Below are 16,989 nucleotides of genomic sequence, written 5' to 3'. Positions count from 1 at the left end.
ACACAGCAACCTATTTGCCGAGCACCCAGGAGCATTTCATGGGCAGAGGTGTCTCTGGGGATGGTTCCTTAGCTTGCCCTGGGTGCCCCATCTCCTCCTCTGGGACTCCTGGGCTGCAGTGTCCCCAGTCTGGGCTGTGGGTCAGCCCCACGGCTGCAACCTTTGTGTACGCTCTGTCGTCATGGTCGCTCTGCTGGGGCTTGTGTGCAGAGACCGGACTGTTGGTTCGAAGCGTACAGGTGGCTCTTGCCATAGCAAGCTTTGTTGCAAAAGAGGTTTCTATGGGCAAAGTCAACAAGGAGCGCACAAGGATTTTCCGCCCTGCTCCTGTGGACAAATGGCTACAGGTTTTGTCAGGGATGCTGAAGGTGATCTGGGCTCTAGTGTCAGATGTGGCAGTCCAGGAACATGCCTCTGGGCTGATATCTGGATATCGGGGCTTCAGCCTGGTTTTATGCATACCAGGAGTCCAGCCTGCCATAGAGGGGGCCCCCAAAAGACAGACTAACAGCTCAAAGGAATGAATGTCTTTGTATCCTGGTGCTGGGCTGCAGTGGGAGGCTCAGGCTGCACATCTTCACCCAATGGTGACCCACACCACCCCTCTACCTTTTTCTTGGAGGCCTCACCAGCCATTTCCATATGCTTGCACTTGACCTGTCCAGCTCATTGCAGTCATCTCACTCCCTTGCATTTCAGGTCTTGTTTCTATAAGTAACCCTTCGCTTTTTTCTTCCTCTCAGTCGCCACCAGCACAACCCCATCCTGCTGCCACTTGCATTTGCGGGGCAGAAGGCAGATAGATAAGCCCATATGGTTGTCCTTCACTCCATACTAGGCACACTGGCAACTGAGGCTGAGAACATCTTCAACAGTTGTGTAATATACCTCCTTATCTCCTGCATCTGCCCTGTATGACACACTTTTGTCGTATCATCGAGGTCTCCCTGCTTACCTGCACAACATGAGTGTTCTCACAGACCTTGAATCAAACAACTTTTGCACCAGTGAGTGTTTTCCTTGGGCAAGAGGCTTCTCTGCATCAGTGTAATTAGCACAGCCATACGGGTGCGTGTGCTTTGCATAATGAAATACAGTGCTCATGGCAAAATCAAGAGCAATTATCTGCAAGTACTTATCACTTAGGTTTTTGCAGAACCACCATTGAATAAATAAGGAATCAAGTAAAGATGAAAACCTTAATTAGAATACGGTTCATTTCTGAAATACCTATTCTTAAGCCCTTTCAGCAAGCCCAGAAGTTGCCTAGTTATATATCTGAAAGGGAAAAAATTGTGAGCAAGCAATGTACTAAGATTTTAGTTTGTGGCTTTGATTTGAAACAGTTTCTGTCTTGTTTCTGTTGAAAATAATTCTTAGCCTAGAGACTGCATGATTTAAATAAAGGTTTAAGTTTTTAACATCCAGATATGAGGTTTCTTCTGCCCTCCGACATAAAGGCATTATCAATTGGTGCTGTGCCCGTGCAGCACTACCATTGTACATTGCTGTCACATGATACTTCTGAATGTGACCAGGACAATATATAGCCTGACAAAGCAAATGCAAAGTGCTTTACTCAAGAAGATTGACACCCAGGATGTTTTCCCATATGGAAACAAGTCAGGCTTACTGACTTTTATATCAACAGTTACAAACTTCTGCTGCTTACCTGAAGAAATTGTCTGTCATACATCATCCACAAAACCCAAAAGACTTGTAGAAGGAAGATTGCTGCACTTTGTTTTGTTAGCTCCATGGACTCCATCTTTAAAAGCAAGAAAAGCATAAGAAATTCTGCAGGGGTGACTCTTGCCAGTAGAGTGTTCAGGGAAACTGTTTGCTCTTGGTTTGGCCTGCAGTTACTAGAGAAACTGGGTCTGACTCTCCTGCTCATGTCCAGGCTTGCCTGGTGACCCAAGAGACCCATAATTTAATCCAGCTAAGAATGCTTGTGCTGAGTGAGGGACCTGATCTGCATCTCACTGAACTCTCTGGACAGATTTCCATTGATTTCAGTGAGCTCTGGGTCACAGGCACTGTAACACAAGGGGGTTCAGTGGTTCGTTTTGTTTTGTTTTCTTTCTCATCCTTATAAGGATTAAAACCCAGCAATACCATTTAACAAGAGGTGCAGATGTCTACTCATTTATCTTATGCGTTATGTCAGTCAGAACATGTTCTTTGCAGAATCTGCTGGGATGCTAACAGGTCCTGTTTGGATGTGACCGGGAATGAGTGGGAGCACAGTTTATTGACTCTTATTTAGTGGAGCTCACATTCGGATGGACTGTTCACATTTTGGTTTTGACATTCTGTTTCTTAGCTTCTTATCATCCAAATGGAGTACTCAGGGCTATGTTTTCTTCAAGTCTGTGATAAGCGATTATGAAGGATTTGAGTTCAATTAATCTACCTAATTAAAAGAGACGGCTTTTCTTGTCGCCGAAATGGAACCCCAGAAATATTCTCTGCTATTCTAGTCATTAACAGAAATAATTATGAACTACTGCGTGCTATTAAAAGCACCAAGATAAAAGGTTCTCACCACCTTCCCTCTGTATCAATGACAACCTTAATAATTAGAGTCGACTGATTGAATTGCCAAGAACTTTGCCGAATTTTTCCTATGTTTGTTGTTCAAAGTGTGTGCAGTTTTGCCTGGATTTGGCCTCCTGCCATCCAAGAAACATCACCTCATTGCACGACTGATTGCACTGCTGCAACCTGGTTTCTCAGATGGAGGGTTTGTTTACTGCTGACTCAAAGTTTGTATGTTAACTATGGGAACAAGTAACTCAACAAGAGGAGGTGGTGTGGGGATTCTGGCTTCTCTTCGATTGTCTGGTCAATTCACTCTCCAGGCACCAAATTTCCCAACTCACAGGGCTTGTCTGGACAAGTTGGAGAAAGTAGGAAGGCAGGAAACAGTTCAATGCCCCATCAACTTGTGTCCTACTGATCCAAACCATTTATTGAGGAAAAGATGGTAACTGGATACTCGAGACTAAACTGTGTCAGAGTTAGATCCTACATGGAAACTATGATCGAATTATGGGCTCCAGGACAGGGGATGGACTCCCTGGGATGCCTGCTGCTGTTATTTTAGCCTTAATAGTTCAAGAACAAAAGGAAAACAAGGTTCATAGGAAGAAGTCATATCCTTTATTAGATTATAATATGATATTGTGAAAAAATGACATGAAGGCAGAGAAACCAGACTAAATAGCAACTTACTAAACTTTGCTGAGAAAGACAGCATCATCCTAGAGGAGTTGCAGTCTATATGGCTGTGATTGTGCATGAAACCCTGAGCGGACTAAACTATTATTGAGAAGAACCTAAAAAACCATAATTATGTGCATTATTCATAATTTTCAGGTGGCAAATCCTACTCTCATTTGATATGTTCCTGGACAGCCGTTTTGTCAGCGGAGTTTAAAAGCCCCAGATATGTGATAGTTGCTCCCAGTTTTAATCTCTAGAATAAAATTCAGACATGAGAATCCAGTTTGCCTGTTCAAGAACACTAATTTGTTGCTAATTTTGGTGTGCTGGAGGCCATCAGCAGCAAGTAAAACTCTTCACAGGCTGCACAGAAAGAGGTTAACCAACTCCTAAACTACGCTGTAGGGGAATTCTGCCCAGCAATGCACAGCAGTTGTTTCCTGTTGTCCTGCATCGTTCTCCAGAAAGCATAGAACAGGTTACCATCGTCCTCTTATGCCAGATGCGAAAGGGAAGGAGTGACTCACGGCTTGTTTATGGGACAAAATCCTGATGTGTCATCACAAGCAACCAAGTGCGGAGCAGAGCATATGATAAGGATACTCTTGTGGTCGAAACACTGGTGTACTATATGAAAGCTTGGCTCCTGGCACTGCTGAATGCTTCTTCTGAACATTCATTGTCTGTCTCAGACTTCGATTCTCTTTCATTTGAGTGATTACTGAAGGCTGGCCATTAGTTACGGAAGTATTTTGACATGTGAGAAAAAGAAAGAGAGGACTTTTTTTTGGCAATTTACTACTCATGCCCTAAAATCAGAATTTCTACTCAATGCCTGGTAAGTTTTGGTTTTATTTTTGGTTTTGTTTTTTTTTGTGATGCAAAAAGAAACTGCAAAGTGCAATAGTTAGTTTAACTGTGTGAGTGGAGGAGAAAGGAACTCCAGAAATAGCCAGAAATTCATGGTCTATATTACACTTCTGCATAGACATGTGCTTCTGTAAATGTGCAGCGTCACACTTTATTTTTCTTATCCCCTGTCTCGTGTCGCAATCTATCACAAGACTGAAATGTAAGCACTTGAATTGCTTGGCTGCAACGTCTATAGTCAAATTAAAAGCCAATTTAAATACTGAGGTCTTTTTGCCTTAATTTGTTCTTTTATCTTGACTATTAGAGAGCAGTGTAGGGCAAAGGGACCTGGGGGTCCTGGGGACAGCAGGGTGACCATGAGCCAGCACTGGGCCCTTGTGGCCAGGAAGCCAATGGTACCTGGGGTGGGTTAGAAGGGGGTGGTGAGTAGGTCAGAGAGGTTCTCCTGCCCCTCTGCTCTGCCCTGGGGAGACCACACCTGGAATCTTGTGTCCAGCTGTGGCCCCTCAGTTCCAGCAGGACAGGGAACTGCTGGAGAGAGTCCAGCGCAGCCACCAAGATGCTGAAGGGAGTGGAGCATATTGTTCTCATGGCGAATATTTCACTTAAGCATTGCACAAACCTTTGTGAGACAGACTGATGGACACAACGGACTACAGTACTGAAGCAATTAAAAACACCCCCAAAAAAGGAGCTGATATTGGAACAAGAATGAGTAGATTGGAAATACCTTTCACAGCAGCATGTTCGTTAATCTAATGGTGCACACCTGAATATCGTTACATTCCTCAGAGCCACGTGATGTCCTGCTCTATATAAGCCCCAAGCAAGCCAGCCTACAGGAAGAGTGAGGGGAGAGTGGGGTGTTGGTTTTTTCTGTTCTTTTTCTCTCCTACTCTATTATATAAGTGACATAGGTTCTTGTAGCATTTGATCTGTTTCCTTGGTGACTGTCTGTAGCTGTTTATAAAGTCTATCTCAGGTTTTTCAACAGTTCTGGTCTGCAAAGGTAAAATTTGCGGTCTTCACTATGTATAAAAGAATGATGTATTTGTAAGAACTATTGATTGTTGACTGTAGAAGTGCCATGTAACAAGGAGTACTATCTTATCAACTCCTTCTTTTAAAAAAACATATATATATACAGGCCCAGTTAACTTGCTTAGTAAGTGCCTTCTAGCAATGCATTAAACTGGTTTCACTACCCAGAGCTAAGTTGATCAGTTGTTTAGCAATTGGGCTTATCTAGGCTCCATCTGTTGTGGCTTATGCAGGTTTTGCAATATCTGTCCCTGGAACTTGATACTACCTTAATTGTTAAATCTCTCTAGTGTAGTGTCTCATCTCTGCTGAGGACTATCCAACAGCTAAAGCACCTTGTGTGCTTCCGTTTAAAATGAAAGATGAAATTGCTGCCACAGTCTTCTTCATCATGAAGCTGGTGAAAAGGGAAGACAAGCTGAGCAAACACAAAATGGAGAAATTTGCAGCTAAGCTGACGACAATACTGTTTGAAAAGTATAAGAATCACTGGTACTTGGACAATCCATCCAGAGGACAAGCCTTCAGGTAAGGGGACCATTAGTGGAAGGGGAGCCTCTGCGTGACATTCAAGAGGCAGTGAGTGCTCTTACCATGCCTGGAAGCCTTAAATTGGATGTAAGTGACACAAATTGAAAGAGGACAATTTAGAGAGAAGCAGCATTATTAGCTGGTAAATGTGCATCAATATTGAAAGTGGATTCACAGTGTGTGCCTGTGTAGCTATGACTAGACATCTTCAGACAATACGCACAAAGCGTCTTGTGTAGCCCTCTGGCTTACTGAATGCAAAATCCAAGCGGTCTTAAGCTGACTTGTGGAATTGCTGTAACTGCTTTTAATTCTCTACAAATTACCAGTGAAGTGAGTTGCTGTCTTGAGTTCCAAACAAAAACTTGTTTGACTTTATAAATCAGCATGTTAGGCTAAGTTGCTGGTTGGGGCTATGAGATCTTGCATCAACAAGGGCTAAATATGCTGAGAAAGTCAATAGTGAACTTAAGCCTACCTTGGAATGAGCAAAACTTGCAGTGAAATCTTAAATCCCTCTATGTTTTGTTCTTATCTAGGTGTATAAGGATAAACAGACACCAGACAAGAGATCCACTGCTGGAGCAAGCTTGTGTGGAGAGTAATGTGGACTTTAATAAGCTTGGTTTGCCCAAAGAGATGACACTGTGGGTTGATCCATTTGAGGTGTGTTGCAGGTGAGTTGAGCAGCTGTGATAACACATGTCAAAGGTTCTGTACAAACCTGATCAACACAAAGCCTTTTACTAGAGTTTTAGTGTCTGAGGTGTACTTACTAGTGTCAGCTGATGACTAACAGATGTCCATACTACTAGTGCAGAACTGCATTATACAAACAGAGTCACTTTCAGATATGGTGAGAAGAACCGTCCCTTCACAATTGCGCAGTTTGAAGGAGAGGAGAACCCAGAGCTTCCTCAGCAGATCAGCTATGCTGCCGACAGAGCAGCTTTAGACTATCATTCTGACGTTTCTTCAGATGAGGAGAACTTCAAGGAGCCAAAAGCTATACCTATTGTCAGCAATCCTAACAGTATCTATCAGGTAAGCGTGTAGAAATGGCAGGTAGCTTTTGGTAAGAGCTAGCATCTGCCCTCCAGGTTCACTCATGAGGGAGTACAACAGACTTAAACTGATGGCCAGACTCGTATCCCCTCTTTCCCAAACACATCTTAATGTTATCTTGTTTCTTGCTGTTTAGTTCAGTGACTGCTGCAAGGCACAGCCCTGGTCTCAGTATCTTCATAGGAGGACCTATATGACTGATGGCTCTCACTATGCCCAGCACAGAGGCTACAAAGTCAGCAAGCCAACAGCTGCTTTCACAGGACCGCGTGTTGATAGATACCACTGGATCAATACCAAGTGGTAGATCTGTGGCTGCACCTGTTGAAACACTGAACTATGAGATGAAGGCTGGCACTGCAAGTTTCACAAAAACAAAAAGCTCTTACTGTCTAGTCCCTGTCTCTTTTTTTTGTACACCTGAAACTTTTGGGTTTGTTTAACATCAATAAAATGTTTAAAAGATTATACGTGAGACTTGTAAGTTAAAAAGGAAATGCATGTATCAATACACCTACTTGTTTTGTTTGTGTTTTTTAAAGCTCTTTGGTGAAAAGGCAAGCAAGTCAAGGAAGACAAAAGCATCCTCCAAGCTGCTTTGGAAGACAGTCTGCTTCCTTCTGGCAAAGGTAGCAAGGGCAGAAGTGTACTTCTGAGATGTGTGGTCAGCAAAACATCTGCACATCACGAGCAGGATTGCCTCCATGCTCCCTTTGAGTGAGGTTTTGGTATAGGCAGCTGTGCGAGAGTGCCAGCTAGGCTCTTGGCTCTAGACTACAGCTAACTTGTCGGAAGAAGAGAGTCTTGTGGGCAGGAGACGGGTGAGCATGGTGGTGTAGCTTTTGGAGCTGTAAGCTAGTGTGTTGCCTAGTAGAATGATGGAGCTGTTATGTTTAAGTAAGCAATATGGTGGTCCATAGGGCACTTGGGTCAAGTTGTCTTCTAGCTAGTGCAGAACTCCTGACAGATGGAGACTCACAGGAATACTACTGGGCTTCAAAACTGTATTGGTTCCAGGGCTGAGTAAAAAAATGTGGTCTCATACAATCAGCATCAACACAACTTTGTCCTGTTGACTTATGGTATATTTTCCGACTGCCTCTGCTTGCCACCTACTCCCTCATTGTCTGCTGATTACGCTGTGGGGCTAAAATTCTGAATTACAATTAGTTAGCACTTGACTGATCAGCATGTATCAGCTCATAACTCAGGCTATCCTTTTAACAGGTGATATAACAAATCCTTAAGAAAGAATTAGCTTTTGCAACTCCTTACTGTGCAGCACACACATTTTGCCAAGTGAGATGAAGAGTGTATTTCTGTTTTCAAAACACAAAATCATTTTGTTCTTAGAACTCTTGTAACAATAAAAACAAGTACAGTATTAGTTGTTTTACAGCCTATAAAATGTCTACAATTTTAGAAGTGCGTCTTTGCATGCCTATGACTATGCCTAAAACTATGAGAAGAGGCTACTGAGAATTTCCTTTGTTTTTCCATGTGCAATTGTTGCTGAACTGAGCTCCACCTGCTCTTTTGGGTTTAAGTAAGTCTCACAGGCCCCTGTCTCATCCGGGATGCTCAGTGTCTTCATCCAAAGGCCTTTCATTGAAGATATTTCTCTTGTAAGCTCCTGATACATAGTTTTTACCTGAGGTGGGGGAAAAAACAGGACTATAAGAGATAATTTGGAGAGGGTGAAGTCTCTCCTCCAAATAGGTGCCTCTCCATGTAATTAAAATACATGTCTCAGATTTAGGGTATGGTGATTTCCCCAGACAACTCATCTGTTAACCGTGTGCTGTAAGGCCCTCTGCTGTCCTCTAACCCACAAATGAAGCTACACGAGTATATTACAGGCAGACTCATCATTAAGGCTGCGAATGCAATCCCATGGATTGCAGCTGAGAGATTATTATCAATTTCAAATAACAGAATGAGGCTCCAGATCTGTGTCACTGTGTATTCACCGATTCATCTCCATCTCTCCCCAATTTAACCTACAGCCCTCAGCTGTTTCACTAGGAAACTCATATTGTTCTCGTTTTACAGATGAAAACTGGAAGATGAAGCCACCCTCCGAAAATGGTGTCGGTTCAGTGCAGGACAATAAGAAAACCAAAATGTTCTGCCCTAAGATCACGATTCTTCCTCCCGCATTACATGCTATAAGCAACATGCTTAAGAACAGAGACATATATAAGCATTTAGTGTTCTAAAAGGATGAAAGTTGACATAAAGCATGTTCCTAACAGCCAAATGAAACAATGATAATGAGTGCAGTTACTTGTTTTAGGCTTTCTGCATAACACAGAACACAGTTTACCTCATCCTTGAAGTGGCCCAGTTTGGTTGTGACAGACAGAGACTGTCTCAGCAAAAGTTCGAAGAAAACATTGGTATTAAATGACTCAAGGTCTATCTGTTCTTCAGGCTCCCAAATATCACCCTTTTGCAGGAAGCGGGCTGAAACATGAATATTCACGTATTAGATTGTGGTGTTTGTTGGTTATTGTCTGGTTGGTTGTGTTTTGTTTGGTTGGGTTTTTATTTTTGTTTTCGTGGTGCTTTTTTGCTTTTGTTTTTCTATTTACAGCTGTTTTTAAGGCAAAGAATGCATGTAATTCACTGAACTTAGCGGCAATTACACATTGCTAAATGTGGAATTCTGGCTTTGTTATATGCAAGTAAGCAGGTAGACCCACTGTTGTTCAGTGGTTTTGGTATCTCACCTGTTCCCTCAGTGTCACCATCCATACTACGTTTGTTCTGCAACAAGGGGTGACGTTTTTTAATGGAAAACACTGTTGATACTTCGGAGCAATAGCTGTCCAGATTATACTTGAGCTGCTGCCTGCGAAATGGAGGGCAGGTAGTGCCTCTTTGTGACCAGCGAGGTCCCTGGCAAAGGAGCTGCAAAGCACCACACAATGAAACAAATCAGTTCCTTTCCTTATTTTGACATGTTCTATTATGTGATTTACACGTTATTTACTCAACAAGCAAGATGTATCATCACCTGTTAGGCAAAGCCCCGGAGGGCTGGTTTTCTAAATACACCATTAAGTGATCTGTTCTAAAACAGAAGAATTATTAATCCCAGCGGATAAAACTGAAACCGAGGGCAAGGAAGTATAATTATCTGTTGTTTGGATGCGCTGGATGAATAAATCACACTTTCTATCTTTACCTCCGTAGTCTGGTTGCAGAAAAAGCCTGTTGATTTCAAACACATTAGAAACATAAAGGAATGGTTGGTTGGGAGATTAACAGTCTGAAGGGCCATCTCTTCTTTTAATTGTGAACCAGCACCTCTGAGCTCAGGCGTGTTATGGTCACCGGGGCTTTTGTCTGAATAAGGAGTGAAAACTGAACATCACATGAATGAGCGCTGGAGAAACTTCTTCATGACTGATAGTTCTTTATAATGGTTTTCCAGGATTCATCTACATCTACACCTACATCCACATCTACACCTACATGTACACCTACATCATCATTGCATGGGTGAGCTCATTCCTTCCCTAAGAGTCGTGAGTTGCAAAGAATTTTATTACGGTTCAATCTAATGAATCAGAAAAGAGAAATTAAATTCACCTATAACTTGAGTGTCCCTAAGTGGCCTAAATAATAGCTAAATATACTGAGGCTTCAGTGATGCTGGATGAATTCATAGAGTTGCATTTTACGCCGTATATAAAACATCAAGTTGAGTTGCAATTTATTCTGATTTTCAACTTTAATATCCTCTAAAATGAAATTTTGGGTGATCATTACTTACTGTCAATAGCACAGATGCAATAAGCAGTGCCAGAAGTCCTGTGATGACTCCAGCAATTGCTGTCCAGTCAGGTTTCAGGAGGAGGTCTGGCTTCTTTGCAATGCCCACCTGTACAGCATATCGAGGTGTCGTGGGGAAGAACGGCCCCTCTTCATAGCACTGTCCTCCAAGCGGCATGACCCTAACATACTTCATAAATGAGCATAAATAGAAACGCCAGTCACGTCATTTTATCGGATTTAAATACGCGTGCTTATTTAAATACAAAGCTTTATTTTGTCTGCTACACCGAGTCAAAGCTTTGCAGCACTCATGCCATTTTGCAGTCATATATGTAGCACATACGTATACCAAGTTACATAGTTTTTGCCGTGCTCACCTGTACGGTACGATGTTCAAAATCAAAAGATGCTCGCTATTATTTTTAACATTTCCAGATATTCATAGGGAACAAGACATGCTTTGCTAAGTGGATCATTGCAGATGCAAAGAGAGGAATCCTTGATACAAACCATCTTTTTGTGTGGATTGCTACCCAGCCGTAGCACATAGGTACCGGCGTACCGGAACTGGAAAAAGAAGAGGAGTTTTTGGGAGGCCTGGTTTACTTCCTCTCTGAGGCTTCGAAAGTCTCCCCAGTCAAATTCAGCATTTGTGTTGTACAGGTTGTTCCTAGGAGCAAAAGTTTACAAATCAGTTCTTGTCACTACCCCTTTTCTGTGGAGGTTCACAATTACAACATAGATTTATGACGGCATAATTGTCACCCAAGGTTCATCCATAGCACTAAATAACTGAGGATCAGCCTTATTCTCCATAACTTCTGTAAAAGCGTATTGGCTAAGTTATTCTAGTTCACCATTTGTACTTACACATCGTAAACTGGGTAATGCTCCTTGGAGACAATGAACATGATGGTAACATTAACATTAATGCATGCAGTAGGATTTAAGATGCCGGTAACCATTAATTTTGATGTGGAGTTTGAAGGACTCAGGCTTTGTACCCAGGAAGACCCACGTTCTCCATGGTCAGACTTAACTGTAAAAGCACAGACCTCATTAGATTTGGATCATTACTGATAGTTTTCTGCCTGCAGAACAACTGCAAGATATAGTATTTCCTTTTCATCTTTATGACTAAGGGTTATACACACAAATTTGGTTTCTAGAATAAAGTTTATTGTCAAGACAGCATGCAAACACACCACTGGCATTTCCTGACATTGGATCATTGTGCACCACATTTTCTTGGGGTTTCTTTGCAACAACTCCGCTGAGGTGCATCTGATAAAGAAGAAGCGCTTCTCGCAAAATGGGCAGCCTTTATAAGGGATCTGTTCCCTTTATTTTAAGTCAGATTTGGCTTGCTCGCAGGTTTGAAAAGATCTCTGCAGACACTAAAGAGGGACTCAAGTCCTGCTCTCCAAGAGGAATAATGGGAGGAATAATAAGGAAGTGGTCTGAAATGCCCAAAGCTAAGGAGAGGATGGCATTAAGTTAGACCTGAAGAATGAGCTAAACCTGAAGAATGATCTACAGATCAGGACTACTAAGCCAAAGGAGAGATGTGCGGGGAAATGAGAGAAGCTCAGGTCTGATAGTTGCTTCTGGGCTCCGTCCTCCCTGTGTACCTGGGGCCATGGTGGTGACAGCAGCATGGGGGGCTGTGTGCCCTATAATATGCACACAGCTGTAGGCACTTGGCAGTTGCCCACAGCTGTTCCCCATTGCCCCAGCCAAAGGAGTGGCCAGTGGGAAGTGTTCTGTTGACCAGTGGATTTGGGCTGCGGAGGTTCTGACTTGCAGTGTACAGAAGGTAAAGCTTTTTGTTTGACTTCACTACGCTTGGTGTAAACAGCTCCTTCAGGAATGCGAAGATGGTGAGGCCTGTTTGGTTTAAATGTTGTCCTATCGGTACTGCAGGTGGTTGATGTGGCAAAGCACAATTAATTCTTAGAGCAGTTATATTAAAGACATGCTTTGTAGGAGGACTTTTTACAGGAGAGCTTACCTGGAGCTGTTGCTGAAGGAGCCTTATTTTCATGATGTGATGAAGCCTCATTTAGCATGATGAAACTGTAAAGCAGTTGTGGGTCGGGGTTATACACCCCCAAAAATCCTTTCCCTGAAGCGGTATAGAAAGCATTGGTCACTTCTGGTGTTCAATATGTTGGACTTTGGTTTTCCTTCTACTTCATGCAGTATCAGCTCACTGAAGACCCCGAGTAAGACTTACAAAATTTAAAAAGTGTATACTATTTTAGTATGTTACTCTGGGACAGTGCTTTGAGATGCTTGGGCCTTATTCAAAGTGTCTGGGGTTTGCTTGGTGTTGCAAGACGTGTTTCCTAAGTAGTAACTGGTTTAACTGGGCTGAAGTTAATCCAACTGGGCAAAGGTACCACAGGCATATGATTCTCTCCTATTTTTGTTACTAGGTTTTCACATAGTTGTGCAAATAGTGCTTTTGGCTTGGGGTTTGGTTTTGGAATCCTGAAAAAGGGTTGTTTAGCTAATTCTACTTGGTAAAAGTACATTAAAATCGCTAGGACCTGAGAAAGGAGTTATTTCATAGGCGAAGATATCCTTCAACTCTGTTTATCACAATTTAGGGAGTTGGGGAGGGGGGAAATGTTGCTGAATATCTGTCCTTTTCTGTAATATTGGAAATACACAGATATTAGATTAATGTTCTAGGACTGAGTGGCATGAATTTTGCATGGTGATGGAGTTGTATTACTTCATGCTATCAGGCTATAAGCATCAAGATTTCTTATTGTTTGGGTTACAAATACAGTGGAAAAGCTTGTTGTATGTAAACCCCATTTAATACCCAGATAATACTCTAGCTCTGGTTATTCTTTCCCTTACCGCTCATTTCCACGATGTATGTTGGATGGGTGTCTTTGCCTTGTTCTGAAGTGCAGATGTCTTTTAACGAGAAGTATGGTCTTAGTAGGACTGTTCTTAATTCTCCTAAGGAAACAGCAGTCTAATAGAAGAAGAGTACAGACTGTGTTTTACATAAAATTTTTGCACATTTGCAATATAAGACCAGGTACAGAAACACGCTATGCATACTACAGAATAGTCTTTGGGGGTTTTGCTTGTTGCTTTTTATAATTTTCTAAGAAAAAGCAAAGGAATGAGGGTTTTCTTTGGGTAGAAGGTCACTGAAAGTCTAGAAAGCACAGCAAAAATGGGTAGACTGTGAAAACAATTGCAGCGTTTACCTTGCTCCCATTTCTGTAAGTGATAAACAGCTGAGCAGCTTTCCCTGTACAAGTGACCTGCAGAGTATCTCGTTGTTGTCTCCTACACTGAGAGTTGCACACGCTCTCCAGACTGTCAGTCTGACAAATGCAGAGGCCAAGAACCTTGTCGTAGCCTTGATAGTCTCTGGGGACAGTACAAACCTGCAGAGGGGAACACAAAGGAATATAATAGCCATACAAGTACTGTCTAGGTGTTCCTTACATGAGAAGGGAGATCTGGGCTTCCTATTTCAGGTTGAAGAAGAGGCACAGCCTCCTATGAAAACACCAATAACGCTTGGTCACTGTGACATCTGTGCCTTCTGAAGAAAGAGTTTGGGAGTCTCCTTTTAGGGCAGTTTCTGCTTGGTCTTTGGATTTAATGAAAGCGAAAATGGAAATACCTTCTCTGAGCAATAATGAACCCATCCTTTCTTGCTTAAACACTGTCCTTCCTGATTTCGGGAGGCTGAATCTCGACAGATATCGTATGATTGTCTGACACAATGTCTTCCATCACCTAAGGACCTCCAGTAACCCGGCAGGCATGTGCAGTGAGCGTCGCGAGGCTGGAAGGAAAACCAGATATTTGCTTAGGAACCTGTGGTGTCACGCAGATACTGTTCTGTACCTTGCTTCCTTAAGAATTGCACTTTATGTGACCAAGATCAGATGGAACCTTAATGTCCGTACACATACCCTTTACCTACCAGCAAAGCGGTTGATGTAGCCCTGAAGAAACCCAGAACATATGTAGATTCGGTGTCCCTGTCCCCCTCCCTGTGGGTCTGTGTAATTGGAAGTGAGGCGTAGGAGCGAAGGCTATCGGTGCTAAAGAGAGACTGAGTAGGGCGGTGCGGGTGAGGAAAAGAGAATGAAGAACAAAGCATGAAGTGATGCTGATGTGCATTAAGACTGAACAGGTTTCTTGGGTCTCTCCTGTACCTGAAACACCTGACCTTTCCCAAGACAGATGCATGTTTCCTGCCCTTCTGCAGGCTGCGTGGCCTCCGAGCCGCAGGGAAGACACGCTTTTTGGCCGGGCAGGGGATTAAAGAAATCCACGGGGCACGTCAAGCAGCCGTGCGGTATCAGCGCTGCTCCTTCTGAACGGAACGTCCCCGGGGGACACGGCACTGGTGCGCTGCTTCCTTTGGGGCAGAAAAAGCCTGTGAACAACAGAAATGCTGGTCAATATTCCTTTTAAATATAATGCAGCTGTACTATGTAGATTGGATCAAGTCTTTTTCCAGTCTAAATATTGTAGGTTATTTATGTCATAATACCTCAATTAGTTAAATGAATCTTGCTTCCCTAGAAATATTCCACATTTCAATACTGTTTTCTTATGTAGCATGGAAATGAAGTCTTCTGATATCTGAATCTTATTACAATAAAATTGAATGCTCTATACTTGTTACTGAAGCTTGCTTAGCCTTTACAATATGAATTTCAGCAAGTCAAATTGATGATCTAAAAGCTCCTGTAGCATCCAGCATAATTAAAGTCTGACTGCGTTTTTATTGAGCAGTATGTGAGCGAGAAGCATTCTGAAGATGCTAACAATCCCTGGTAAATTATCTACAAATACCTGCTGGACAAATAGGCAGTTTCTGTTCTCTTCTTTTGCAGTAAATTCCACTTGGACAGTCCTCATCATTTTTAAGTTGTAGTTCCCCATTGTCACAAGGGAAGCTTGAAAATATAGAGAAAAGAAACAAGAAGAGGGTCATTTATCTGTTGCACTGAGTGGCACCGATTGCCAAATGTGGGTAAGTGACAGACGTGCATAAAAAGGTTTCCTTTCAGTCACTGAATATTTTATGGCCGGTGGAAGTTAAAACATGCTAATGTATTTGTGTAAAATATTTATGGAAGTTATCTGAGCCTATTGTACTCCCCTAGAGCTCATACAACAGAAGCATCTATCCAATCTATCCAATCTAAAGACTTGACATATGAAATATAACTGTTGCAGCACACAGAAGTGGTTATTTAGGACTGTAGACAACTTGCTACCGTACTTTGTAATCTGAAGTTTTCAAGGTCCCTACAGCAGCCATGATTTTTCAAAGTCCATGAATCCTGATTTACCGTAAGGGATTATCAGTTAGCATGGGATATGCTGGCTTTCATTTTGCGTAGTTTATGATGAGCATAAAACAAAAAACTGTTGAGCAATTGTTGTCTTTTTGTAGAGTAGACACTGCAACATAATTATGCATGGCTGTTTTGTCCTCTGAGCTTTTTGAGATGTAGGAAACAATTATTTTGCAAATATAATAGGCCTGGGCAGGATCTCTCAGCAAAGCATATTTTAATAACGGTTTTGCAAGAGCGGGTGTTGTACCTAAAGGTAGGGACACCTAATAGGGCAAAAAGCCCCTGCTTATATCCCCCCAAAATCCTGGCTGCAATTTCCCTCCCCTGTTCCCCATTGGATGGTACTTCAGGGTTTACAGACTATCCCGATGCACACAATACCCTTCCCCTTATCAATTTATTTAAGGTATGGATTCCTCATACTCTGGCTACACTTCCCCTAAATTAACTTGTAAATACAGGTATCAGTATGTATACAGGTATCAGTATATATTCCGGGAAAGGACTGTGTTTTACGTTAGGGATTCACAGTCTGATGTCTCTTGGGGTCTTGTCTGCTGTGCTCAGCCGCCAGGTCCTCAGTGATGTAAAAACAACAGTTATTTGTGCAACGTTCCTCACAGAGATCCGTGGCAGACCCTAGAATGCACTTCAGGGACCTGCTTTTGAACGCTCTCTGCTTTTTTCCGTTCTCCACGGGGTTTTTAAAGGCGGCAAAACCAGCCGATGCTCCTGAGCCCCCGCGGGAGAGCCAGGCTTGGGTCAGCGCGGCGCTCCGCACGGCAGAGGGCAGTCGGGCTCCGCCGCAGCGCGGGTGCTTCCCCCTCTTCGGTTTGCCATAAAATGCTCCGAGCTATTCCCCATGTGGACAAGGAACCGATAAACTTCCCGACGGCACGTAAGAAACAGATTTATCAAGCGGAAGGGGAGTTAATGCCACAGCTTATACCGATGAGCAGTTTAAAAGGCGCATATCCCAGCCCCCTACTTGCGTGTATCATGAAGTGTTGTATATCTAGCACAGGCTTCTGTTTTCTTGTGAAATATGAAATCAAATATTCAAGAGTATTTCTGGATGGCATTTCCCGTTCCCATCCCCTGTTTGTACTTT

The 16,989-nt window shown here is 42.7% G+C and overlaps 1 protein-coding gene across 3 annotated transcripts; it reads left to right on the top strand.

Moving 5' to 3' along the window:
• The first annotated feature begins 3,644 nt into the window (after positions 1-3,644).
• BTG4 (BTG anti-proliferation factor 4) lies at positions 3,645-7,821 on the top strand. 3 transcript variants are annotated; one of them, XM_065040295.1, is made up of 5 exons: positions 3,645-4,066; positions 5,433-5,670; positions 6,213-6,350; positions 6,525-6,717; positions 6,875-7,821. In XM_065040295.1, the coding sequence occupies exons 2-5, from the start codon at positions 5,498-5,500 to the stop codon at positions 7,043-7,045; spliced, it is 675 nt and encodes a 224-aa protein (XP_064896367.1). In that variant the 5' UTR covers positions 3,645-4,066; positions 5,433-5,497; the 3' UTR covers positions 7,046-7,821. The 3 variants fall into 3 exon arrangements, with proteins under 3 accessions (XP_064896367.1, XP_005500848.2, XP_021140961.2); XM_005500791.3 differs by lacking the exon at positions 3,645-4,066 and adding an exon at positions 4,934-5,110 and having other exon boundaries at positions 5,438-5,670; XM_021285286.2 differs by lacking the exon at positions 3,645-4,066 and adding an exon at positions 4,934-5,110.
• Positions 7,822-16,989: the final 9,168 nt, after the last annotated feature.

The sequence above is a fragment of the Columba livia genome, chromosome 24, assembly GCF_036013475.1.
Source record: "Columba livia isolate bColLiv1 breed racing homer chromosome 24, bColLiv1.pat.W.v2, whole genome shotgun sequence".
Taxonomy (NCBI): domain Eukaryota; kingdom Metazoa; phylum Chordata; class Aves; order Columbiformes; family Columbidae; genus Columba; species Columba livia.
This window is presented reverse-complemented; position numbering and strand designations above follow the sequence as displayed.

Excerpts from the sequence above, each read along its gene's own strand:
- BTG4 (XM_065040295.1), top strand. The coding sequence starts at position 5,498 with ATGAAAGATGAAATTGCTGCCACAGTCTTCTTCATCATGAAGCTGGTG. Across the intron at positions 6,351-6,524 it reads CCATTTGAGGTGTGTTGCAG|ATATGGTGAGAAGAACCGTC; the intron begins GTGAGTTGAGCA and ends AGTCACTTTCAG. Across the intron at positions 6,718-6,874 it reads ATCCTAACAGTATCTATCAG|TTCAGTGACTGCTGCAAGGC; the intron begins GTAAGCGTGTAG and ends CTTGCTGTTTAG.